We start from the raw sequence: 26,379 nt of genomic DNA, 5'->3' as shown, positions 1-26,379 counted from the left end.
TCAAGATTATGCCACTTTTGACGATATTCTTTAATGATACCTGTATATATGAGAAATGTGTAGAACGGATGAGTAGTCTGGGTGGGGATTGATTAAAGTGGCTTAGTATCGGGAGGTTAATCAATTCTGGTTTAAAACTAAGTCATAACCAACCAGGATGTTCATATTAATCATATACTATATGGAGAGGTGATTCCTTGATTTCTGGGTGATCAAAAGCTTCGTGTTGTGGTCCGAGATACGGTGGTCCGGTCCGACTCGTACGAATGCAGAGAGTGATGCTCATTATCTTCTGTTATTTATCATCCATAGGTTCTATTGGTGGAATCAGGTGATTATTGAGTGACATGATACTCACCTAATGTTCAATGATTTGGTATAGTACATATGCAGGTGATAGAACCAGGCCTTAACATTCACACCCGAGCACTGTACCGTTCAAACTCATGTTTAAAATTAAAGTCACATTCAATGCTTTTCAAGATAATTTTGCTCTTTCAGGATCAAAAGATAATCTGCATAATTTTTTACATTTTGCATAGAAGCGGAATCAAGTTTACGTAACTGCATGCCGAGCTCTCTACGAAAAACTTAAACTGAACCTGAATATCCAAATTTTGAACGAAAACAAAAACCTCATCTTTTAAACATCGGTCTCATCTGTCTTGGTCAACCAAGCCTTCTTTGATCTGAACGCAGCAAAGTATCCCGAAGTGTAGCCCTTCACAGCAGTGCTCTGTATCAAGTCTCCATCAACGGTAAACTGCACCTTATCGAAGTAAAGAGGATTAACATGTTCCTCAAACATCTGGTCCATTTCCAAAGCTGTTCTGTTCTTGGACTCAGGAAGGAAAAATAGAACGAAGACGAACAAAACGACCGATGTTCCGAACCACACATACATGATTTTCAATCCCATATTGACCTCATCTGGATTGTAAAGGAAAGGAATCAGATATCCCAGACCAAACCCAATCAAACTGTTAACATTAGATGCCACAGCAACGGTCTTTGGTACCAATCTTGAGGACGGAATCTCCACCATGATGGCATAAGCGTTAGAACCAATAGCAAATTGGTAGACAAATGACCACAAACAGATGAAAACCACCAAAACATATCCAGAAGCAGACGAAGATGCCAATGACATGCTTCCCGTGAGCAAGTTGCAAATACCCAGAAACATAACTCCGTAAACGAACAGCTTTCTCCGAGGGATTTTCTCCAAGAGGACGTAAGACAACATATTTCCACCCACAGCAATTGTCATAACTCCCACGGTCTTCTCGTTAGAAGAGCTGATTCCAGCGTTTTCAAAGAAGTAGTTGATGTAAGGAAGAACAAACGTAAACCCAACCCATTGCTGACCTGTAAGCACAGCAGTCACGATTAAAAGTCTCCAGAACTGAATTCCCTTGAAGACTTCCAAATACGAAATGTTCTTGGAATGTTCCTTCTCGATGGTCTCCTTTTGCACTTGCGCCACCAGCAAATCTAAATGTCCATCCAGGTCGTAACCTGTGTTTTCTCCGTAGATTTTGTGCAAAACATCACGGGCCTTGTCGATTTTGCCCCGCTGCACAAGCAGAGCTGGTGATTCTGGCAAAACTGGAGATACCAGCAGGAAAACGGAAACAAGAATAAACTGGACTGAAAGACTCACCTTATAAGCTCTGTTATCGTCGATACCTGGGTATGATCTGGAACAACCCATGACCGTGATGGCCGCCAAAAATTGACCAAAACAGATAGAGAAGTTGATACCGATCGCAGCGTAACCTCTGAGTTTGGGTGGTGACAGTTCCGAGAGATAGGGAGGAACAACTGTGACGAGAACACCAGTTCCCAAACCCATAATACATTTTCCTGCCACCAATACAGCAGCATTCTTGGCAGTGACCTCAATTACTGCGGCGACAATGGCAATAATAGCGGCAACACAAAGTGTGTAACGACGACCGATCATATCACTGAACTGACCTGCGAACAAGGAACCCACAATTTGGGTTCCTTGGGAACCTCCATTCCAACCTGACTGGTAGACGGCCTTGATGACCCAGCCCTGTGAAGCCTCGTTCCAGTATCCGTATTCCTTTCTGAATGACTCTAACCCCAGCATCAAACTGAAAACCATGGAGTCGATACCGATACCTATAGAAGCCGCGAAGATAATGGCCATGTACTTGATTACGCCTCTAGCTGCCTTGAGTTGCTCCATGAGCGGGACCTCCTCCTCTACGACTGGGCCCTTCTCGCTGGAAGCGTCGATATCGATATCGTTGTCGTGAAAGTTTTCTTCAATGTGTTCCGTTGTGTCTTTCATTTTTAGAACAATAAACTCTAACCGACCCAAGACCATATCCTCCAGATCCCTTACGGATTTCAAATACTTATATACTCGGCGACTCACACCATTCAATATGATTAAATTTCTTGGTGCGTCTTTGTGCGTCGATTTGCAGGGAGTCCCAAGTATGTGGGGCAGTTCTTTGAACCTCCTCACACCCCCTTCGGCATCCATAAATTTCCCGGAAACTTGAAAGGCTGAACTACGCCTGCATAATTGTTCATGTGAACACTCACAAAGTGGTGACCAGCCTAGAATCTGGTCATGAGACCGTAAAATGTGCTATACAAAATCCTAGGACAACATGTAGAATTTCGTGATTACATAATCTATTCTGGTGACCACCATTTCCCCGGATCGAAGAGCGCAGCGTATATACGGGGCTGGGATTAATGATACGAAAATCCCAAAGCCCAGATTGGCTACATAGGCTCCCACTGGAAACCTTTGGGGTATAACCCCACATTTCTTCTAAACCATAAATTCAGAATCAAGATTTCAAACGATATTTCGCCCGAAGCTGCGTAAAATCTTGAAATTTTAAGACCCATTCAAAAGCCGCATGGGGTATGCATGCATGACCCCGCGCACTTCAGAGACTAGTTCTGTTTTTTAAGATTTTCACCCCAAAATGGGGTGAAATCGTTAAATTCTCCGGTAGTGCAATATATACCCCCAACCCGTCCCCGCGATGAGCTGACAATGATCCGAACGGAGCATTTAAAAATCCGAAGCCAGGGCCTGATTCCAGTTGGGAATGCGACCAGCCTAATTGGCTTCATTTCGAGATTTTGTCTCAAGATTTTCTTCCACATCCGGAATCAGGATGTTCGCTTATATAGAGTGAGGTGCCTTTCTATATCGTCTTGCTTCTAAGCCTTCTTCCAAAGTTTGTTTGCCAATAATCTAACCATGCCTGGCGCCAAATTTTACCCTCAATCCACGGAAGGATTCTCCCTGGAATTGTTCAATAACCCGCCTGCGGACTACAGAGGTGCTCCGTTGTGGTCATGGAACAATAAGCTGAACAAGGAGCAACTGCTCTATGAAATTGATGTGATGAAAGAGATGGGTTTCGGAGGCTACCATATCCATGCCAGAGCTGGTCTTGATACCAAATATATGGGCGACGAGTTCATGGATCTGGTGCAGGATTGTGTTGAAGATGGTAAAGAAAGGGGAATGCTCACTTATCTATACGATGAGGACAGATGGCCCTCGGGAAGTTGTGGAGGTGCCGTTGTTAAGGCAAACCCAGAATTTCGTGCGAAACATCTGTTGATGACGAAATTTCCATATGGTGAAGCCCCAGACACCGAGCCACCAGCATTCACTCTTGGTTCCATTCGTATGGAAAACGGTAAATTGGTGGGTGTTTACAGTGTTGAGCTGGACAAGGCTGGATTTTTGAAGAAATACACCAAGTTGGCCGATAACGAGGTTGCGGCTGCCAAGGGAGATCCTGCAGTTTCGGTCTGGTACGCATATCTGGAGTACGACGCTCCTTCCATGTTTTTCAATGGCTCTTCTTATGTGGATACTCTCAATAAAACGGCCATTGATGCTTTTATTCAGAGCACCCACGAGAAATACTACTCCAAGGTTGGAAACGAGTTTGGTAAGGCCATCAAGTCCATCTTCACGGATGAGCCGCAGTTCTCACACAAATCTGCATTTGAGAAAGCGGATACGCAAGAGGAGGCATTTTTGCCATGGACTACAGACTTAGAAGATACTTTCAAGGACAAATACGGCTATTCTTTGTTGCAAAAAGTTCCAGAGTTATTCTGGGATATTAGAGATAATGCCTCTAAACCCAGATACCATTACCACGACCACGTCTGCGAGCGTTTCAACGAGGCTTTTGTGGATAACATTTCTGCATGGTGTGAGGATCACGGAATATCTCTTGCAGGTCACATGATGCACGAGGAAGATCTTCTGACTCAGACCGAGGCCTTGGGAGAGGCCATGAGATCCTATAGAGCGTTCCCTCTTCCAGGTATCGACATGCTTCAAGACAAACATGAGTACCACACTGCTAAGCAGGCTCAGTCTGTGAGCCATCAGTACAACAGAGAAGGTGTTTTGTGCGAGGCTTATGGTGTGACTGATTGGAACTACACTTTCCAAGGCCACAAGTCGCAGGGTGATTGGCTCGCTGCTTTGGGAGTAACCATGAGATCTCACCACCTTACATGGGTCTCCATGAGAGGTCAATCAAAGAGAGATTTCCCAGCCTGTATTGGCTACCAATCTCCATGGTATAAAGAGTATTCCCTGGTGGAGAGTCATTACGCCAGACTAAACACTGCTCTTACTCGTGGTAAGGCAGTTATCAAAATTGGTGTTATTCATCCTATTGAGAATTACTGGCTTGCTTATGGACCATGGCAGACCTCTGTCGCTGAGAGACAGCACCGTATGGAGAATTTCGATGCCTTGATCAAGTGGCTATTGTACGGATTGCTTGATTTCGACTACATTTCTGAGTCATTATTGCCAGACTTGAACGATTTGGACAAGATTTCCAATAAGTTTGAGGTTGGCTCTATGGCCTACGATGCTATTATCGTTCCTTCAGCAAAGAATTTAAGAAAGACCACCTACGACAGATTGCTTAAATTTGCATCCAATGGTGGCAAGGTGATCATTATGGGTGAAACCCCATCTTTGGTTGAAGTCACTCCCGAACCAGAACTTATCTCTAAACTTGTGGCTGAAAGTGAGTCCATTCCTTTCAACTACAAGGCACTTCACGATTCCTTGCTTCCTTTCAGAGAAGTAGGTCTTGAGTTCGTTAATCCAAAGGATCCTCTGTGCCTGCTCTACTCTCGTTATAAAGAGAATATCCTGTACAATATGAGAGAGGAATCTGATGGATCTAGGTGGTTGTTCATGTGCAACACCGACAAAGTTCAACAGAGACCTAACGCTTTGATCACTTTGAAGGGAACCTGGGATCTAACTGGGTTGGATACTCTCAATGGTGGTGAGTTTGACTTGGCCTACACAGTTGATGCTGAGAGAAACGTGACCGAGTTTTACCACACCTTCCATATTCTTGGATCTCTATTGTTGCGCTTGATCCCTGCAAAATCTGCCAAATATGAGGCTGCTGAGATTGTTCCAAGAAAACAGATTTCTGAGCTTATGTTGGCCGAGCCTGTCGGGTTCAGCTTGGAAGACCCAAATCCTCTTTTGCTTGACAGAGCCTTCCATAAATTGCCAGACGGAACTTGGTCGGAGACTGACGAAGAGATTCGCAGACTCGACAACATTTTGCGTAATGAAAGTGGAATTCCAAAGCATGGATTCTCTACTATCCAACCTTACTGTGTTGAGGATAAGAAGACTCTTCCAAGTAAACGTGTATACTTGAGGTTTGAGTTCAATTCTGAAATTGATGTTGCTAAGTCTCATCTTGCTACTGAGCATCATTCTTCACCCCACTTCTCCTTCGATTCGCAGTTACAGCTCAAATTTGATGGAGAAGATGTGGAGATCAAGGAAGACGGGTTTTTCGTTGATTGGGACATTGCTAAAGTGAAACTGCCAGCTTTCAAGGCTGGTCACCACGTGATCGAGTATTCCGTCATCTTCAACGATTTCGTTACTCTGGAATGGTTGTATATCCTTGGAGACTTCGGTGTCAGCTTGACTGGTAAGTTTGCCACTATTGTAGACTTGCCAAAGACCCTGGCTATTGGTGATTATGCTTTGCAAGGTCTTCCATTCTACGGTGGAAATTTGATCTACAACATCCCCGTTGCGGATTTGAAGATTCCAGAAGGGAAGAAACACTTTTTGAGAGTTGCTGAGTTCAAAGGACCAGTTGTTGAAATTTCCCTGGATGATAAGCGTGTTGGTGTGATTGCGTTTGACCCATTTGAGATTGAGTTGCCAGAATCGTTCCAGAACTCCAATATCTTACAAATCAAGGTATACGGAGACCGTGAAAATACCTTTGGCTCGTTGCACAACAACAATCCACCATATCCATGGTGTTGGCCAGGAGCATGGAGTGAGACGGGAGACAGGTGGACCTATCTTTACAGACTTGGTCAGAAGGGTCTGGTGAACCATCCACAGATCATTGGCGCTTGAGTGGATTACGGTATGCTGAGTAAAATAAATGGAATCATGGTTATAGCTATACATATACCTTTGAAGAGTAGAAAAACTTTTTGAAAAGGCATTTACATGCAGTTCAAAATACTAAATAGTACGTGCGGCTCAGGTCAATTGAGGGACCTGTGAAAATGGGACCATGCATCTCGGCCACCGCATATCTCGTTTGAAGAGGCTTAATATTTCACCACCTTTATTAACTAAATTTCAAACCATATGCTGCTAACTCGACCATCTGTACGCTTTTTAAGTCCATTTTCTGTTAGGATACGGTGGAATTCCACTTCTGCAGTACAATGGTTCTACGCAACGGATATTCCGGACTCCAAACCGCCAGAGTTCAACTACACTCAGTCGGTAAGACCGAAGGAGTTTCTTCCGTTTGCCAAGTTTGATTCCCAGAACCTGGAGAAAACCTACCAGAAGCTGATAGAAGGTGATGATGTATCGGAAGAGCTTTTGGTGCAAGTAAATGAGGACAACCTATTTGAATGTGATCTGCGAGAATTCGTAATGAGACCTACGTATTGGAGCGGAGCGGTTTACGAAATCCGGAGAGGACTCTGGTTCCACGAGAATTTGCCACTTCCAGGACCCATTTCTGATCAATTGGAGCAGATATTCCTTCATAGCCCGGAAGTTCAATCCAAAAAGCCAATTATGAAGGAATTGACGGATGAAATTGAATACCTCAAAACCGCAACTGTTGCTTGCTATTCGCCTAGTGTTCCGGATAAAGACCTGTCCGTGCAACAGGTGGCTGTCTTTGCAGGAAAGAGCGTGTATCTATATGGCAAGGGGTCCAAGTTTGTTAAACTTCAAATGGATTTGTTTGCAGATACGACCTTCGTTCCGCCTGTTGGAAGTAAAAAGGTTACCAGAGGGTATCAGGGAATGCCAAAAGGAGAGGCCGAAAATAAGAAGGGTTCCGACCCCAGCAACCCGACTCAAGAAGAGTCGATTCTGGACTTTGTCAAGACGGATTGGCTGGGTCTTGATAACTCCAATGAGAAGTTCAAAGCTGAGGTTAAAGGCGATTATACCAACGAGCCCGCTAAGTCTGAGAACGCTGGTGATAGAGAGGTTGATCATCTGGTATTCTGTGTACACGGAATTGGACAAAGTCTCGGAACCAAAATTGACAGTGTGAATTTCATACACACATGCAATAACCTGAGAAAAGGCATCAAGAGTGTGTATCAGGGTAACGAGAGATTGATAAAAATGGCCGCCATGCCAAATAATAATGGGGATGCGAACAACTGCAAAGTTCAAGTATTGCCAATAATATGGAGATATAACGTTGATTTTTCGACTAAACGCCCTTTCCAAGGAGCTGATGAACAAAGATTGCCCTCGCTGGACGATATAACGGTTGATAACATTCGTCAGCTGAGAAGCGTTCTGGGCGATGTCGTCCTGGACATTTTACTATATTATGTTCCCGAATACAAAACGCAGATATTGGAGAGTGTGATCGAACAATCGAACTCGCTTTATGAGAAATATCTTGAGAAGAATCCCAATTTCAAGGGAAAAGTCAGCTTGCTAGGCCATTCGCTTGGTTCAGCTATCTTCTTCGATATCCTTGCATCGCAGCCAGATAAAGTGGAGAATTTTGATCGGAGAAAGCATTTGGCATTTGACGTGGAGAATTATTTTTCATGTGGATCACCAGTCTCCGTTTTCAAACTTTTGAAGAAACAAAATATCGCTTCTAGATCGCAGGTTCAGGTGTCAGATGATAGCAATGTCGATCTGGATCCTGTCCAGGCCTTGAAGGTGAACAGCTACTACAATATTTTTTACTCCACGGATCCCGTTGCTTATCGTTGTGAGCCTATGATGGATTTGAGGATGAAAGATTTCTCTCCCCAATCCATATCATTCGCTACTTCGGGAATCAACTCTCATATTAAGAGTCTCACCAGCATGGGAGACGACCTAGGTGAAAAATTGGATACTCTATTTAGCGGGGAGAAGGAGCACCAACAGAAGAACGTGAACAAGAAGAAAGTCCCCGAAGAATTGCGCAGAAAAATGCTGGCAATTAATAGGAACGGAAGAGTTGACTATGTAATGCCGGAAAGACTGTTTGAATTATCCCTATTGTCCGCATTAGGGTCTCACATTCAATACTTTGAGGACGAGGACTTTGCAGGGTTTTTATTACAAGAACTATATAAGTCATAGGAGGTCATCCAGCGTTTGCTCGGAGTCCTTCTTTATCAAATCAAGCATTCCAGGAGGAAGAATGGCTCTTCCCTCGGCGTCCAGCACGTATCTAAAAGGCATCTCTGTAGCTTCGTGCTTGCTAAACCTGATTTCTGGATAGTCGATGAATTTCACGTTTTCAAATTTGATACTTTTGGCCACGATTAACTGGGTCGTTCTTATGGCAGTATCTGTGGTCATCTGCAAATTTCCGAGACGTCTGCCAGCAAAACCGTACTTTTTGCGTAATTCGCCAGTGCGGTCTCTGGGAGGATGGTCTCCTAGAATACCTCCGAAGACAAAGTATTCAAATTTCTCGCTATCTTCGGGTACAAGATCAGTGTCAGCGCGAGGATCAAGAAGACACACTCTTGAAACATCCTCGATCACGTTTATCACTTCCTCTGTGGTCCATTGGAGTCCAGCTTCACGTAGCTTCAAAGGAATGTCCTGCTCGGTAGTTCCAACGGGCAACGAGGTCAGAATCAGATTCTCCTTTCCAATCTCAGACAACACGCACAAATATTCCAGGATCACCCATTCGGTGAAGCCCTGTTCCATGTGCTCGATGATGTATTTCATTGTTAGCAGAGTGGACTGTGGTAAGCGTAGAAACAGTTAGTATGGATGTCTGCATAACGTCTGAAAAATTTGGAGATACCTGAGATGAGCTTGGACTTTTTGGACTAATCTACATTTTATTAAAAAATTTGGGAATCCTTAAACCTTTCCGAGGAACACAAAAATTTGTACATAATTAGCAATATTTAAAAGTTGTCTTTTCGGCACCTTTAGGTTATTTGAATAGTTTCCTTGGTAGAGCTTTCCTTTCTATGTTCTTCCCGCGAAGAATTAGAGTGAAGAAACAACTCCTTACATCAATGCTAGCAATACCTTGAACCCGAGCATTCGCATTGTTCTGGGTAAACGTATAAACCACGGTACAAACCACGGTATCTCCACATACACCCTTATAGCATATATCCTACTTCTTCACACCAGTTGCGGGAGTAGGCCCCAGTCCACTTCTCTGCTGAACTGCCCTTGATCTGAGGACGTTGGCAAAGTATGCTTCCCGTTCCCTCACTGGCAACTCGGGAAACTGGCCGCCAACATCTTTCTCCTCAACTCTTCGAAAATGCTGGCTCAGCATGTTCAGTCTGTTAATCGCAGGAGCTGACATTTCCAAATAAGCTACCAGCTCAAGAAACCGTTATGACTGTGCCTGATTACGGCTATCTAAGCGATTAGTGGTTTCAGAAAGCATGCAACGTACTGACACGCCTGAGTCTTGACAGAAAATCTTAGAATCGTTATTGACACGATAGAAGGCGACAGCTTCATGAGATTGGGAATAGCCTCTATCCAACATCCATGTATGTCTTTCTTTCTTCAGCCGTAAAAACAACAAGAAACACAGATGTCGGAACCGGAATCAGATAATGTGACCTTTCCAGCTCTGGAAACGTATCTCACAGATGCAAATGCCCCCGTTATTGGTGAGTACCAACAAATATTGATTGCTCATCTTTCCCCGCGTACTAACCTAATCAGTGAGGGCGAACCAGAAGGACTCATATTTCGAAAACGTTCTTCGTGGTAAACTTCAAAATGTGATACAAATATTCAAAGGCCAAAGAATGGTCCATACACACCCGGAGGAAATAACCGTTGGTGCAAAAGCATTGTATCTTGCGCTAACCACTCTACTAGGCTCCAAGACGTTGGGCGAGGAGTATACCGATTTGATATACGTGTCAAGAAACAAGAAGAGGATTCCCAAGGTGCTGACGCGTCTGACATTTATTCTCTCGTATACGGTGTTGCCCTATTATATTTCGCGATGGTTGAGGCGTGTGCAACTTCGTGAGGAAAAAGAGGAAGATGAGAAGACTGCGACTTCCAAAGTTAAGAGGAGATTGCTGGGATTTTTCAAAGCCGTTTCTTATGTAAAGGCTGTTGATGTGTTACTGAATATTCACATTGCGATTTTCTACTTTTACGGGAGTTACTACAATTTTTCAAAAAGACTGCTTGGAATGCGGTATGCTTATGGTCACAAGGTCAATGAGCAAAATGCCCCTAAGGGTAACTACGAGTTGCTGGGTGCGTTGATTATGCTGCAGTTGTTTCTCAAGGGAGTTGGAAAGGTGGACTCGGTGATTCAACAGGAGAAATTGAAACAGGTAAATGCCAGCGCGGAGGATGACAATAATGATGAAGGAGACGGTGTATTCTATGATGCTCCTATCCAGGACGAAGATAACCAGTTCGAGTCGGCGATTGATCTGTCAGACCCGGATGTTCTACCTTATATCCCCGAGGATTCGCGAAAGTGCATGCTGTGTCTGTCATATATGACTAACCCGTCTTGCGCGCAATGCGGCCACTTTTTCTGTTGGGGCTGTATATTGGACTGGTGCAGGGAGAACCCTCATTGTCCGTTGTGCAGACAACCTGTTTTGGAACAGCATTTATTGCCATTGAGATGAAGAGGGAATATTAGGGCAATATGATACTATTTAGAAGATTGTCACAGATATCTGTCTATTCACTATAGCCCATAATGGATTAGCAACTGCTTGCCCTTCTTTTTTCTGTTTTTTTCTGTGCCATTCCTGGAGGCATCAAGAGCCTCACTGAATGACGACAAGTCTAAATGAGACGAACTACCACTGATTGGACTGGCTGATCCTGATCCCGCAAGACTTGGTGAACCCCATTGACCAAGACCAGTCTGAACGGGATTCACTCTGGGTGGCCTGTACTTTGTCTCTCTAGCTTCTAGCGCTGGAAACTTGGAAGTGTCTATCTTTGGAGCTTTAGAACCAGCACTAGGAGAAGCCCATGAAGTTTTTGAGGAGGAAGCAGAGCTGGGTCCATTGTAGACATTCAGTCTCACTGGTTTGGAGGACCTAGTAACCGAAGGAATATTGGAGATGCTGGGAGAACTCGAAGAACCTCCAGAAAGTTGTGGAAACAGCTCCGAGTTTATGGCCTTCTTTTTCTTCTGAGTCTGAGAGTTATTCCAACCTGAGATCACCACTCGAGATTCGGGTGTGGTGCCTGGAAGGGCCGGGAACAGCTTGTCGAACTCCTCGCCTTTAGGCGTAGACGATCCCGTAATAGCGTTCAATTGCATTCTTTTCTCTGAAGTCTCGGGATAAAGCTTTGCAAGATCAAAAAGAAGAAGCGAGATATCAGCTTCTGGGTTTTTCTTGAACAACACTTTGTACTTTTCGTTAATGACAGAGGCCGGCATAGTGCCTGCATCAAATGCCGAGTTGATAGCAACGAACTCGCTGAAATCCTCGGACGAATTGTTCAGGTAAAACCGAGCTCTCTCATTCAGACGCTTTCTCCTTGTTTCAATAGAATCTTTGGACTCTTCTGACTCATTACGTCCATTTCGTGTCGGCTGCGTAGGAGCACGGAACGTCGATAATTGCGACCCAAACCCGTGATCACTGACACCGAATTGAAACAGATTGTTATTGCGTCCAACTATGTCCTGATGATCCTTCAACATATGCGCTCTAAGATCGAGATCGTCTCTGAAAACCACAAACTTCTGCTCCAAACACGAGGGAACGGTGCATATGTAATGAGTGGCTCTGAAATGGTTTTCCAGCTGCGGGTAATCTTTGAAGTATTGAGGTTCAGTCGAGTCAATCTGTTCACAAACATGACATTTCTCGTGATCAGACCTCATGTGAACAAAAAGCTCGTCTGAAGAGTAAAACCTCTTCCCAGCACAAAACTTGCAGGCCGGATGACCATGGAACCCTTCTTCGTCTCCCTTCACCTGGTGCTGGTGAATTTGCTTAGGTGTGTATAATTTTAACTCCGAAACAAATGCCTTCTTGTGGTATGCGCAGATCAAACAATAAAGCCTGTCATGAGCCTTTTTCACATGCTCACTGAGTTTCTTGAAAGAAGGGAACTCTGTTGCATCACACTGCTTCATGGGACAGGTATTGCTCAGCAGTTTCATAGCTTCTTCCTTGACGTGTTCAGACGTAAAATCAATCCCATAAGTCTCATTGCTGCTGGCAAAATCGGCCGTCGTGAAGTCCGAGAACTGCTTCGTAATCAGATCTGTGAATGTGGTTCTCGGCTGCTCGGTTCTGCAAACAAAACAGCTTTTTTTCTCATACAAAGCCCTTTGCCTTAAGGCACACTCATGACAAGTTGTGTGACCACATGGCAACAAAGCTGCGTATACCAAATCATTCGTACAAATAATGCACTGGAGATCGTTGTGATCTTCGTCCTGCACCTGCTGAGCGGTGGGTTTCTGACTGACCGCCGGACTGCGCGAACCCCCAGGAGTCCTACCCGAGCTATTTTGACTACGGGCCTTGCTAGGACCTTTGGCTTTTCTTGGAGCCTCCTTTCGCGCTGACATGTGGATAATTGGTGTGGTTTAGTGGAGCCTTCAGTCGTCAAAAGTTTTTTCTTTGATGAAAAATGGAGACAGAGATTAGAGGTCCAGATTAGCATGGGCACGTTCTTTAAGAGAAGGTGAAAAATGGAGAAGGGAAGAGTGCCATGATAATTGTAATATTCAGTTGGAAATTAAAACAGATTGCACCATGAATATCAGTGCGACGTTGAATGTCTCCAAACTTTTGGTCAAGCCCTCGTTGGCAATGCCTCATTTGCAGGTGGAGACCTTCGCAGACCTTCCAGTGCCAATACGATTCCCACAGTCTATCAGTACACAGATCAAAGCCGTTGTTTTGGACAAAGATAATTGTTTCGCGAAAAACCACGACGACAAGGTGTGGCCTGAATATGAGGTAAGTTTTTCTGTTAAGCCGTTTGTAAAGCTTGGATTTTTTTACAATCAACTAACCCATATCATAAGTCCAAATGGAATGATCTCAGATCCAATTACCCCAATGCCCAGCTACTCATAGTCAGCAATTCGGCTGGAACTAACGATGATCTGGATCACATACAGGCAGAGGTCTTAGAAAAAAATACCGGAGTCAAAGTTTTCCGCCATTCTACGAAGAAACCGGGATGTCATGTCGATATCATGGATTACTTCCTCAAGCATAAGGTGGTGAGTGGTCCCCATGAAGTGGCAGTTGTGGGTGACAGGCTGTTCACGGATATTCTCATGGCTAATATGATGGGATCATGGGGCGTTTGGATCAGTAAAGGAGTCTTCGAGTCTCAATCGGTAGTTTGTCAATTGGAAAGGCAATTTTTCAGCAAGGTCAGTGCTTACGTGAAGGCTGTACCGCCGCACGCTAAAAGCGAGAAAAAATAGGGCGCTTATTTAAAAGTGTGAATAAGGCGGGTAAATTTTGCAACCAATTGCATTGTTCTCCAGAGTCTCAAGACAATGTCGACAATTAGACCCAGCGTTAGATCCCTTTTATTTTCGCCGGATATTCAAGTTCTGGGTGAGCATGACGTCTTGGACATTGTCGGTTGGAATTCTGTATTTCCCGATAAATGCTGCGAAATAGTGTGTCGTTCTTTGAGCATCTCACTGTTTTGTCAATACCTCTCAGCTTATGCTCTGTTTCCAATGGATGAGATTAGCGGAAGACCGCGTGTGGCTACGGCCTGTGGGCTCTATCTGTTCCTTCTGGTATGTGGAAACCAAATTCTGGTCTAGCGAGCATGGCTCTAACGTCCAACCTTCGAAACGAAGACGCTATACAGTATAGTCCTTTGGCCAATGGTGGAAAGGTCAGGCCCTTCTTTGTTGTGTTTCCGATGTTTTGTGGCATTGTGTTCTCTTCAACTAGCTGCCTTGGTATTGACCATATGGTCAGTGATTGCTATACTTTTTTCTGATGATAGGTTCATCTTGAGTAAAGGGTGCTCTGAGCCGCCCTGTCAGAAAACTGGGAAGGATATAACTCATTTCCTCGAGGTTTCGTATTCTCTGTCATTGGGGGTTACTCTCGTTACGCTGTAAGAGGTATACCACACTATGATTCCTTTTCAACTTCATGCCAACTAACCTGAAAAAGTGCCTTATCCGTTGCATCGACACTGCTCTATGGAGTACGCATACATAGATGTGTCAATCACAGTACTACTGCTGCTGTGGAAATGTATTCCCACGATGTTGATCTTCCAGTTGAAGACAGAAGGCTTGTGGATAGTCAGTTTGTTGCATAGAAAATAATAATATAGCATAATACAGCATAATAGTACACAAAATAACAGGAATATTTAGAAATATGCCATCCACAGAGTATCTGTAGTTGCAAGGTTTCTTGGGTTAACAGCCAGAGAAATCAAGTTCAACACATGTTGAGACGCAATGTTCTGGCCATTGCCCATCTGACCAAGTTGGGATACACGTCTGACGACGGACTCGACGTTGACGCGGACAATTTCACGAAGCTGAGGATCTTGAGCATTAGGACGGTGTTGTTGAGCAAACCAAGATATTATTTCATCTCTCACGAACAAACTCAGGTACTGTTCCATGTCGAACTCTTGACCAGATAAGCACTGGGCGATGACCATGATATAGGTGGACAGAATGCCCTCCAGACCAGAGTCACCGATCATCTTCTGAACGTTTGGAGTCAAACGGAAAGGAACAGACTCGTTGTTGAAAAATAGAGGAGAAGCACGTTGAGCAGAGACATCCAAGCTACTGTTAGCATAGGCGGTGCTGTGGGTTCTGCCACTAGCAAACTTGCAAGGCAGCATCTCGGAAGTCCAAATTGTACCGGAACCCTGGTTGATGTGGATCTTTTGAGGTTGACGACTGTTGATGCATAGCATGTATGTCATGAAGATAAAGGATGCATATTGAGACGAGAATTGCTTTCTGAATATCCAGAAATCCTGGAAGTTCTGGAAGTTTCCTGTGAAGTAGTCCTTCAACACCGTGGATGGAACCAACATAGATTGGATGGCACCCAGAATTTCAGTCTTCACACTGGTCAAGTCGGGCTTGGGCAAACGAGGATCAAAGGCCGCACGCAGTTTTTGAATAGTGTAGGCAAATGGCTCATCCTTGTTCTGGTTCTTTCTGCAGCAATAGTCCTCATATACTGCAAGCATGTTGATGTACCGGCTATCATCTGTCATGATTCTGATGTGAGGAGACAAAGGAACGGCAATTGGCAAAGTGAGCTGAATGTTACGACGACGGCTCTGAACTTTTCTCGAAAGAGCATCGTTGAAGATCCTGAAAAGCTGGAATATTCTCTCTTCTCTGCGGCAATGTCTGGCAGCAGGGAATTGAACAGCAAACGGATGGAGACTACCATCATGACCTCTTATAGTCATTCTCTTGTAGCATGCAATAGGTCCTCTGATCAAATCCAGTGTAGGCATAAACCTCTCGATCTTGATAAAGTGGCTATTGGTGTCCTTGTTCAATAAGTACTGCCCAGGAACTTCGATATCTTCAAACTTCTGGTGGTGGAACTGGCTCAAATGAGGCGAAACCCTCTCCAGATTTATCTTACCAAAGGCTCTGTCCAATCTCTCTTCCAAGCAATCCCTCCACTTTCTTAGCTTGGAGATGTAAGTCTCCAGGTTAGGCTTGCTTGCTATAACATCGGCTTCAAACTCAGGCAAGATGTGCTCAGGCAAAACGGAATCAGCAAAACGAATGATGTTCGCCTCTGTTGAAGGTGGCAATCTGGCATCTTCCTTCGGATTGCCCAGTCTATTCAAATATTGAACACCATCATTGTACAAGGCCACCACAAGTCTATAAGCATCCTCATCGGCGTCGCATTTGAACCTCTGACTGAGTTGATCAACAAGAGACTCCAGAGACAAGGCCAGCAGAGGGTAGGCAGTTTTCAAGATACCCATAATCTCCTCCACATGCTCCCATGGTTGGCGATTATTGACAGAGAACTGTCCCTGTGAGTTTGCTTGAGGCGAAGCTGAAGCTGGCGGACTTTGGTTGGAATTAACGTTCCCTGGAACATTGTTTCCAGCAGTGTTGGCTGTGGACGCTGTATTCGCTGGTGAACTCTGCTGAGCACTATCAGCTGATCCTTGACCGGCTGATTGCGTTTGGGTTTGTGTCTGTGCGCTTTGAGACTGGTTCTGGCTTGCCTGTTGGGTTTGGCGTTGCAGAACAGCAAAGTCCTCCTTGGTGGTGCGAAGTTGGAAGTTCAGCGCTTGAGGATACATCTTTGCAATTCTGATCAAGACCTGGCGAACAAGACGTGCTTCCTTATGAGACAAAGAAGTTAGCAGCTGAGGAATGAAAGTAACCCAATGCCAAACAGGAATCTCACCACGATGAGAATCAAAAGCTTCGGCCAGAGAACCACTGGCATCATCCAAGCTGATGAGCCAAAGAATACGGCAAAGCAATCTTCTGGTCTTTCTGTTCTTGTACAGACCTGCAGCTTGCAAGTAACAACTAATAGCATTCTTAGCATAAGACAGATCGTTAGGATTCTCCTTGAACCTTTTATCATTGAAGAAACCCCACTCAGCCCATGCCTTTGGCAGGTTGAGATCAATCTGAACAGCAGTAGCGAATGCTTGATTAGCTTCTTCGACCGCATTCAGCTTAGCCAAGAACATACCCTTCAAAGTGATGAACTCAGCCTTTTGTTGTGTAGCAAAGTACACCAAATTGGTGTTACTAATAACATCAAGACCGGTATTCAGCTCATTAGGATTCTGATAATGACATTTCGCCTGTTCTCTTAGTTTCAAGAAGGCTTCTTGAATCTCAATGTTTGGCAAGGTGTAGATCTTGGTCAACTGGTTGATGCAAACCTCAGGCATATTATGTTTTCTGGCAACATGTGCAAAGCGGTTGATCACCCAGGCAATCTCATGATATCCACGATAAGCATATGAGTTTCCTCCACTATTACCGTTGGACTGCTGAAGAGTTGGAATGAATGGCATATAAGCCTTGTTGATCACAGCAAACGCATGTTGCCTCCATGTGACCAAATCGTTCCAGAGGTTGATATCATCCCAAACATTAGGAAGACGCTCGCGCCATGCTTGCAACACTCTCTTCAGTTCTTGAGATCTCACGTCTAAATTCTGAGCGTTCGTGGTGACCAAACTGCTGTAAACCTGACTGGCCTCCATAAACTCCACATACTGCTGAAATATGTGCAACAAAGATACGTGCGAATTTGTGACCCTTTCCGGTAGTCCATGCCACTTTCTCAAGGCAAGCTGGATTCCTTCATCACAATATCTCGTGACATCCTGGATCGACTCTTTGTGGTGCGCGTAACCCTGAAGACACAGGAATGTCTGGAACATCTGTCTTCTTGGTGTAGGAACATCCATGACAGCCTTGACAGATTGTTCCAAAGGCTCTCTGTCAGCCATCCAATCAGCCACTCTCCAACCACATTCAAGAAGCAGGTCCGTGAATCCTTCATGCTTTGCAAGTTCTGTCAATATATCCCAATGTTGCAGTTTTTCTGCACACAGAATCCAGTTGTCTTCCCATAAAGCATACTCAGACTCACTGTATGGCAAAATGCCACTTCTAGCCTTGATTTGAGCTGTTTCATATAACTGCAAAGCCTTGTCCCACAAGCCAAGTTGCTCATAAGAAAGAGCAACGTTGGTTTCAAAGTACTTCGCTCTCCTTCTCCATAAACCATAAAACATATCATCCTCTTGCAGACTCGAATACACCTCAGCCAAGGCATCACGGTTGGCTTCCTTGATTTTCTGATTGTCAATACTACCAGACTCGATTTGCTCGAGAATCTTAATACCGTTGTACCAGGCATCGTAGTTTGATGCCAGATACTTTACCAAATGAGGTGGAAGCTGAAGCTCATCGCACCTAGCGACCGCACCCAACATCGACTTGATCACGTTTGGTCTGGAATCTTGTTGACGTACGTGATAATCCTTCGACAAGAGTGTTACCAAAGACGCCATAAAATCAGTCTGATCCCTGCGGTCAATTGACTTGTAGGCAACAGGGAACACACTGAGCCAAGCATTGTGGATAGCTTCTGGGCTCTGGTATGAGATGTCCACAAGCGGACGAATGATATCGCCAGCGATTACCTTCAGATGAGTCTTCATAAACTCTTCATGCGCGCTGACAAAGTCTTGAATTGACTGCTTTGGTTTTTCAATGGGGGATACATCAGGCAGTGTTTCGGTGATATTGCCCAAACTCTGGAGTTGATACTCACCTGGAGCAAACTTCAACTGCTTCTCTAGGTCAAAAGAGCCGTACAATAATTGCAGTGCTTGGTTCAACCATGGATACTCAGCAAGATATTCCCAGTTCTGTTCCCTTATGACATAGTACAACCTTTTACTAATGTCTTTCTCCAAACTTGAGTCAAGGATGCTCATCAATGATTCACGAATTTCCACCTCGGCCAATTTCGTTCCAACCAAAAATGGTTGCTCCATACGAACGGTAAGCTCACTGAACTCAAGTGTTTCATCCTTGAAGATGTCAACAATGATCTGATAGAAGTCTTTTGAAAGAGTAGGGTCTCCCTTCAAGTCGAAAACCATCATTTTTCCCAAAATACCGGCTTTCTCTTTGGTTGTAGGGAAAAGATCTGTCTTTGAGAATACCCATGATCTAGCAATCTCAATGATTCTTTGCAAAAGATCTTTGTCTGCCGAACGATCAATGAGCTGGGCAAGAAGAGAAAGGAATATTCTCCTTTGGTCTCCCAAAGTTGCAATTCTCATGGCCGAAAGATTCAGAATCTTCTCCAGCAGTTTTGTAGTCATCTTGGCCTCGTCGGCTGTGCTGGTGTGTGAACTTGCAGCTGACTCTGAGGCTTGAGATTGTCTACCCTGGATGGTGATAGATATATGATCTTTGACCAGCTTGCTGAGTGTACGCATGATCAATGGTACGAGCGAGTCCAAAACTTCTGGCTTGTAGTTTGCAAGAGTCCAAGATAAGGTGACTCCTGCAGCAACAGAATTCATGTTGTTCAGGTCCTCAGACACAATGCTAACCAGCAAAGCCAAGAAACTCTTCACTTCTTCGTTCTGTTTCTCTTCCGAGTCTGGCGATTCGTCATTGAGGGCTTTCAAAATAATTCTCAAAACACGTTGCAAGACCTCCTGAATATCGTGATTGGCAGAGCGCAAACACTTCTCCAACAACTTTTGGAGGTATCCCAGGTTGGAGACAATCCACTCGGATTGCTTCCATTCCAGAGCAACACCAAGAACCTCCAAGGCATTCAAACAGTATCCCAAGACGTTGCTAGTGTTGAAGTCTGCAGTAACCAGGAACCTTTCAAAAAACGATAGTTTGACGGTGACTTCTGACCAATAATCTGGTCCCAGCAGTTCATATAGTAGCCTCAGTGCTCTTTGACCAAGTTCGTTCTCTGAGGCACGTTGTTGTGAGATACAAATGTATCTAATCAAGAACGTGATACACGTTTCTCTTTGACCAAATGGCACAGTGTATTGAGCAGAAGTGACACTAGGAGTAGCCCCACTGTCCATATCTTGATCTCCATCGGCATCTTCTTTGACCTCTTGAACTTCTCCACTTTCGTTTCGTAACTTGCGGGCCTTGGTTTCCCAAACTAAAATGAGTTCAGCCATATCAATGGCCAAAACCTGATTTTCAGTAGCAGTGTTCGTGAGAACCGTCAGTTTCCCGATAGCCGTGATGATGTTTGGAATAAAATCATCGCGGGCCACAAAGAAGAGATCAGAATGTTGCACAATAAACTGGTACACATTTACCACTTGTGTCACATTGAAACCATCCTCCAGGAGAACTCTGCGAGGCCATTTGAGCCATGTCATTGAGGACCCAGTAGGTTCCATCCGTTCAGACAGAACGGGCGCAAGAAGATCCAGGGCTTGTCTAACCAGATATTTGGTATCAACGTGGTGAGTCTTGAGCAAGGCTGTGAAAACTGGGGTGACAATCTCAGGAGGCGTGCTGAAGGCGGCAATGAAGTAAGATGTTGCAACATAGGCAGCTTGTTTGGTGATACTATCGTCAAGCTTGATAAAGTTCCAGGTGAATTTGATCACATCCTTCTTATTTTCCGCAATGCGATCAGGAGAGTACTTGATCACCAGAGCCGTAGCTTGCATTAGCTCGAATCTGTAGCTATCGATAGAACCAGAAGTATGGTTGGTTATACTTTGATCCTCAGTTAACCAGATTTTTTCACGTAGCGAATCCAGCCAGGAAGCAGAACCATCGCCTTCTTCAAGGCTGTACAGATTTCCCGTTGTCAACCCTTCATAGATACATATAGCGTTGAAAATGTGCTTGAAGAGGAAGATTTGGGTCTTCAGAGAAAATTCACCAGTTGTGGCATATTTCACGGACTCCAATAGGTAGTTCTTGCGCTTTTCTGCATCCGCCGACTTAACGATATCATCGAATATATAGTCTTCGAGTGCAGATGATAGAGGAGTGTCAAGAGTACAGATTTTGTTGATGAACGGCAGAACTTCATCGCTGCCAGACCCGCACAAACGGAAGAAACTCACATGCAACAGCTGCAGTTTCTCCACAGATTGAGTAACTTGGAATCTAATCGGAGACATCAAAGGAGCGGCTCTCTCGAAACGCAAGCATTGCTCGGCTATAGTGAGCAGTTCAGCCATCAACGGCTTCTGATCCTTGAACCAATCACTGTCTCTGGAAGAGATCGAGTTCACCAATCCAATCATGTTCGCAAACTTGGTACACTTGATTTCAGACTTTGTTTCCTGAGTGATAGACTGCATCAGAGCGGGTAGATTTGTTTTGGCCTGCTCTAGCAGCGCTTCACACTCAGGCAGAGCAACGAAATAAACGAACCTCGTGCTGGAAGAGGTACTGCTAAATTTGGAGATGAAGAATTGTATGGCCTGTTCCGAAAAGCGGTTCAGGAACTTGGCAATTGGAGCTCTGAAAGGAGAACTCTGGCGGCGATGGAGGTTGTCCTCCAGATAAAGAAGAGTCTTCATGATTTCATCCATAAACGTGTATGCTTTGGGGGGCAACAGATAGAAGATGTTGAGAATAGCAACAATGATCTGGACGGTCGGATTATTCTCCAATTCCTGATTTGCGATCTGATGAAGAGTAGCAGGCTGGGCCCACGCGTTCAAGTGATCCAGAAGCTTACGGCCAATTTCCACCTTGAAGTAAGATATAAGGAGCTCCAGAAGACTGGAAAGTGCCTTAAGACCAGAAACCGCCAGTTTCTTGTGATCAGACAAATTCATCAGCATTGGACGTAAACCGTTTTGAAGCAGGTCTTTTGGAAGCTTGTTATTCTGAGCAAGAACAGCCTTCAGCCCATCGTAAGCTGCATTGATGATCTCCGTTGATTTGGAGCATAACGCCTTAAAAAACACAGACAGAACTCTAATGCGAATCTGAGGACCACTCTTAGAGAAATCAGGCTTGATAAGTGCAAGAGATAACAACTTGATGCAAACAACTCTCAACTTGATGAGCTGTTGTGATGTCTTGTGTTCGTATATGCGGTGTGCACTGATCAAAGACTCGTCTTCGGCATCAACCAAAGCATGAGCCTCCGACAAGAGACGTGTCAACTCATTACTGAAGTCCAAAAAGGTATCATCCAGACCAAGACAAAAGGTGATAGCATCGATATTTCCAATCTGGTTTTGAAATGGAAGTGCTCGCAGAGGTTTTGCAAAGATAGGGGCCAGCAATATGCTTTTGCATGGACCAATCATGGTTGCGACTGGAACCTGCGTAACATCCGACAAAGTCTGCAGACATAACTGGGAAGTCTGTCTGACCACTTCGTTAGCATTGCTCAAATCAAACACCAGCGAACTGACAATCCCCTGGAACGAATTTTGGAACACCTCAGCTTTTGACAGCTCCTTGTTGCAGTCTCTCAAGATCTTGATAACCAGCTCTTTGGCAACATTACATACCTCTGAGGGAACATCAGAGGCAGTATCGCGGAGCACAAAGAACATTGCTCTCGATATTTCCAATTGCCTGGAGGCGAAGTATGATATCGGAATTTCCAGATCATTCAGAAGCGTCTTCAGTCCTATGCAACCACCGAGTCTGTTGTAGTAAGCCTCCTCAAAACAGCAATGGATGAACTTTGACACCATGGCCCTGACCATTGGAAATACAATTGCTTTCTCGACGGAGCCAAACAGAGTGACAGCTGCATTGAAGATGATCTTGATGGCTTCCACAGCCTCTTCGCGAACGGACTTGATGTAGAAACTCAAACCATAGGAGATCGCATCAAAGATAGTGTTCTCGCTCAATGCAATCTTGCCTTCGTGGCTATTGACTGAAAATGGCCTGTTGAACTTTCTCTTTTCCACAACGTTCTTGCCAAAATGCAACAGAACATAATGGTTGCAAATACCTCTGATGAGAACTTGGGCTTCCTCTCTGACCTCGTCGATGGACACAGAGTAAAACAATGCTTCCAGAAGACGGAGCAAGAGCTTTTCCTCTCTTTCGAATTTTGCGATGTCTTTGACTGGGTCTGCCTTCAGCTGATACTTGTCTTTCTCCTTCTCCTCTTCCTTTGAGTCAGAGAGTAGAACATCAATGGACTCCTCTACCCGTGAAGCCAGGTCGTCGGGGATGTTGTCAGAATCAATGAAAAGCTTCAGAATAGATGAAAGGTACCGGAACGAGTTCACTCTGTAGTGTGCTTTGTACCTGGGGTCAACCAGGATTGATAATGCGGTGGTTATTCCCGACGAGATCGATACTGGAGTCATTTCTCTGAAACCTTCTATCTTAAACAGTGCCTCGATCTCCTGGTTTGTGGGTGTATCTCCCTCCAAATTCTTATGAAGCGAGATAAAGCTGCGATTGCGTCCTCCGAGTTTTCCTAGTATCCTCAAGGTTGTATGGGAGTGTTGGTGATAGTATGGAAGAGGTCTCAAATGTCTCCATAGTGCCTCCATCACCTCCTCTATCACTGGCTCAATGATAGGATCAAAGTACTCTGCAGTGAGGTTGTCGACGCACAATTCGAGGGTGCGCAAACCTTGACTGATCAATTCCTGAGATCCGTTCAAAGCATATACCAGAGGTCTCATCAAGTAACTGAGATGGGGGACCAAAACACTGAGTCTAACTGGAACTGTGAGACATAACTCCACATAGATATCGCGCTCCTGAGGTCTTCTTGCCGTCTGGATCATTCTATTGAGTGACTCCAGAAGCACCTGAAGCAAAGGCATGATCTCCTTGTACAGTGCCTCAAACCTTCCTCCACCAATACTTCTGAACAGTGTTCTGATCAAATAAAAGTAGACGATTGGCTCTTGTGCAGTTGTGGTCAGCTCCAAAGATTTCAAAATCAAACTGTTCAAATGAGGCAAGATAACAGTCTCATTTGCAGAAGGAAACAGATTCACCGACATAAAACACAATTTGAAGAGTCTTATCAGAATGTTCGACTTGATTATGTCAACCTCTCCAAGCTCATCGAGTTTTGACTTCAAGAACTTTATCAAAATGCCTGAAAAGTTTGAGGAGGTCACCTCGCTTGCCAGGAAGAACTGAGGAATGTGCAATAATGCGGCATTTTTCAACATGGCCTCGTACATAGCAGGCATCTCAGCATCCACAATCTCGTTGAATGTGGCTGGATCAATGGGTATGAACATAGCGGCAAAGATCTCCATCAGATCCTTTTCTTCTTTGGACGAGGTAATCGGTAAGCTTGGGCCGCTTATATCGAACGATTGGCGCATCACAGAAGAAGGAACAGTGGGAGTAGAGCTCTGAAAGAATCTCAAACCAGTGACACATTCTCTGTATAGCTCGCGCAGAATCTCCAGTTCCTCGTTCGTAAAAATACGAGCAGATTCGTTCCACGTCTGGGGGTTGTAATCCTTTGAAGGAGGAGGATTGCACTTCTTCAAGCCAAACATGACCGACTTCAAGAATGTCATGAGAGTGCGGAAAAGATAACGGGAATCTTTGTAAGGATCCTGGGTCAAAGGCGAGATCTGAATCGGAGCTGAGCGTTGAATATCGAAAAAGTTGAGCGTATCCAGCTGGTCAGAGGCCGAAGACTCTGGGTCTATATCCATTAGATCATCTTCAGGCTTGATTTCGCTCGAATTAACTTCACGCACTTTCTCGGTCTGAGTACTGGCATTCTCGTCTCCAGGCAATATACTGTTATGGCCAATCACCTCCTTCCTGGCCTCCAGCTTGGCATGGGCCTTGGACTCAAAGTCCTTGTGATGATACATGATGTTCTCGTATTGGCGATTCAATGCCTTGAACCTCTTGCTATAAGCATCAATTATCAGCATGAACAGTTGTCTTCCCTCAAACTTGGACTCCAAGTTCATAATCCTGTCGACGAGATTCAAAAGAAGTTTCGCACTCATGATCTGCACAGTCAGCGCCAATGATGGGTCCTGAAGATTTTTGCAGTATACCTCAACACTCTTCCATATCTGTGGAGGACTCAGTTTGGAACGAACATTATGAACAAAGTCTGCCACCGTAGAGTAGGCAAGAGGTCTCAGTGTCTCGTGGGCAGTCAGTCCGTCACCAATCAAAACACGTTCATCGAAAAACATGTCAATTTTGGAGATGAACATATCCCTGAAGGCCGTTGACAAGATATGTCTCGTAGCATGTAACAGTTCCTTCCTGGCAGCAGACAACTTGCTAGGACAATCCTGTAGCAACCTGATGATCAGATCGGGAATCTGTGAATAGTACTGTTTCAACACTGTCTGTGTGTTCCGTCTGATGAATATGTATGCCAGGAACGAGGCCGCTTTGACCTGGCCGAGGATGAAATCGCCATATGCGTCCTTATTCTTAATGGCTGGCGAAATGGATATCAGATACTCGCCCTTAGCCTGGGCCTCAGCATGGGCCTCGGCCTGTTTGGGGGCTTGCAAGGTCAGCACGTCGATGACGTGGGGAATATATGCCGGTAACGAAGTGTCAAATAGCTCTTTGTAGGATGAGTACAGCGATACCATCGTGATGGGACATTCAGCCAGAGTCTTGAATGAGTGTGTAGCCTTCGCCAATTGGTGGCTGGTTTGGTCGTCAATCTCTCCTGAGGGTGAAAGAAGCTCTGAATCGTCTTCCACAACAGAATCGCCAGATCCAAACTGCTCTTGAACAACCTCGGGGATGTTCACGTAGATTTGGTTGATGAAATCCACGAACGGCTGTACCTTTTCAAAAAGATTGGATTTGAACGCTTTGTGCAGTGAGGTGATGATTTTCATGCACTGTACTCCATTATCTTCGTTTTCCTCGTTCAAACATTCTGTGAGCTTATCCAGCACGGTCTCTGCAAACGGCTGAAAGGTCTCGTTTGTAGGCATTCTGTGAATGATCTCCAAAACTAAGTGACGGAGTTTTTGTTCCGGAGAATTGCTCAAGAAGCTCACTGGAGTGAGATCCAGCTGAGACATCAAAGCTGGGATCATTTTTCCCAGCAAATACTCGTTTTCCTGACTGCCATGGTAAGACTCCAGAGTCTCGCACAGTTCAGACAACACCGAGTGCTTCGCGGTGAAATCCGCGGATTCATCCAGAAGTCTCGAAGCAAACAAGTCTATATGAGCCACGTACGCCATTGGGGTAAATATTTGGGATGATCCTTCGCAGAAGGGTGTGAACTCCGTGGTGTCGACGGTGTGGTCTTCTCTATGTAGATGCGACTCGAGATTTGACGAAAAGGTGGGAAGAGCGTTTGGCAAAACCAGGCACCTGTCACGTGACATGTTGGTGCACG

The 26,379-nt window shown here is 44.8% G+C and overlaps 9 protein-coding genes across 9 annotated transcripts; 5 read left to right on the top strand and 4 right to left on the bottom strand.

Moving 5' to 3' along the window:
* Positions 1–643: 643 nt before the first annotated feature.
* KUCA_T00000831001 (uncharacterized protein) lies at positions 644–2,323 on the bottom strand (the record flags this gene model as incomplete). The annotated part of the gene is made up of 1 exon (XM_022605408.1): positions 644–2,323. One exon carries the CDS (start codon positions 2,321–2,323, stop codon positions 644–646), a length of 1,680 nt encoding a protein of 559 aa, XP_022456879.1.
* Positions 2,324–3,259: 936 nt separating this feature from the next.
* Positions 3,260–6,454, top strand: KUCA_T00000830001 (uncharacterized protein; the record flags this gene model as incomplete). The annotated part of the gene is made up of 1 exon (XM_022605406.1): positions 3,260–6,454. One exon carries the CDS (start codon positions 3,260–3,262, stop codon positions 6,452–6,454), a length of 3,195 nt encoding a protein of 1,064 aa, XP_022456878.1.
* A 240-nt stretch (positions 6,455–6,694) lies between these two features.
* KUCA_T00000829001 (uncharacterized protein) lies at positions 6,695–8,671 on the top strand (the record flags this gene model as incomplete). Its single annotated transcript, XM_022605405.1, has 1 exon — positions 6,695–8,671. One exon carries the CDS (start codon positions 6,695–6,697, stop codon positions 8,669–8,671), a length of 1,977 nt encoding a protein of 658 aa, XP_022456877.1.
* Positions 8,672–8,816: 145 nt separating this feature from the next.
* Positions 8,817–9,314, top strand: KUCA_T00000828001 (uncharacterized protein; the record flags this gene model as incomplete). The annotated part of the gene is made up of 1 exon (XM_022605404.1): positions 8,817–9,314. The coding sequence occupies one exon, from the start codon at positions 8,817–8,819 to the stop codon at positions 9,312–9,314; it is 498 nt and encodes a 165-aa protein (XP_022456876.1).
* Positions 9,315–9,677: 363 nt separating this feature from the next.
* KUCA_T00000827001 (uncharacterized protein) lies at positions 9,678–9,875 on the bottom strand (the record flags this gene model as incomplete). The annotated part of the gene is made up of 1 exon (XM_022605403.1): positions 9,678–9,875. One exon carries the CDS (start codon positions 9,873–9,875, stop codon positions 9,678–9,680), a length of 198 nt encoding a protein of 65 aa, XP_022456875.1.
* A 237-nt stretch (positions 9,876–10,112) lies between these two features.
* Positions 10,113–11,184, top strand: KUCA_T00000826001 (uncharacterized protein; the record flags this gene model as incomplete). Its single annotated transcript, XM_022605402.1, has 2 exons — positions 10,113–10,191; positions 10,247–11,184. The coding sequence occupies 2 exons, from the start codon at positions 10,113–10,115 to the stop codon at positions 11,182–11,184; spliced, it is 1,017 nt and encodes a 338-aa protein (XP_022456874.1).
* A 62-nt stretch (positions 11,185–11,246) lies between these two features.
* Positions 11,247–13,100, bottom strand: KUCA_T00000825001 (uncharacterized protein; the record flags this gene model as incomplete). Its single annotated transcript, XM_022605401.1, has 1 exon — positions 11,247–13,100. The coding sequence occupies one exon, from the start codon at positions 13,098–13,100 to the stop codon at positions 11,247–11,249; it is 1,854 nt and encodes a 617-aa protein (XP_022456873.1).
* Positions 13,101–13,287: 187 nt separating this feature from the next.
* Positions 13,288–13,973, top strand: KUCA_T00000824001 (uncharacterized protein; the record flags this gene model as incomplete). The annotated part of the gene is made up of 2 exons (XM_022605400.1): positions 13,288–13,494; positions 13,563–13,973. The coding sequence occupies 2 exons, from the start codon at positions 13,288–13,290 to the stop codon at positions 13,971–13,973; spliced, it is 618 nt and encodes a 205-aa protein (XP_022456872.1).
* Positions 13,974–14,893: 920 nt separating this feature from the next.
* Positions 14,894–26,368, bottom strand: KUCA_T00000823001 (uncharacterized protein; the record flags this gene model as incomplete). Its single annotated transcript, XM_022605399.1, has 1 exon — positions 14,894–26,368. The coding sequence occupies one exon, from the start codon at positions 26,366–26,368 to the stop codon at positions 14,894–14,896; it is 11,475 nt and encodes a 3,824-aa protein (XP_022456871.1).
* Positions 26,369–26,379: the final 11 nt, after the last annotated feature.

Source organism: Kuraishia capsulata, genomic scaffold, assembly GCF_000576695.1.
Source record: "Kuraishia capsulata CBS 1993 genomic scaffold, Kuraishia_capsulata_scaffold_1, whole genome shotgun sequence".
Classification (NCBI taxonomy): domain Eukaryota; kingdom Fungi; phylum Ascomycota; class Pichiomycetes; order Pichiales; family Pichiaceae; genus Kuraishia; species Kuraishia capsulata.
Note: the sequence above shows the minus strand (reverse complement) of the source record. Positions and strands in the feature narration are given on the sequence as shown.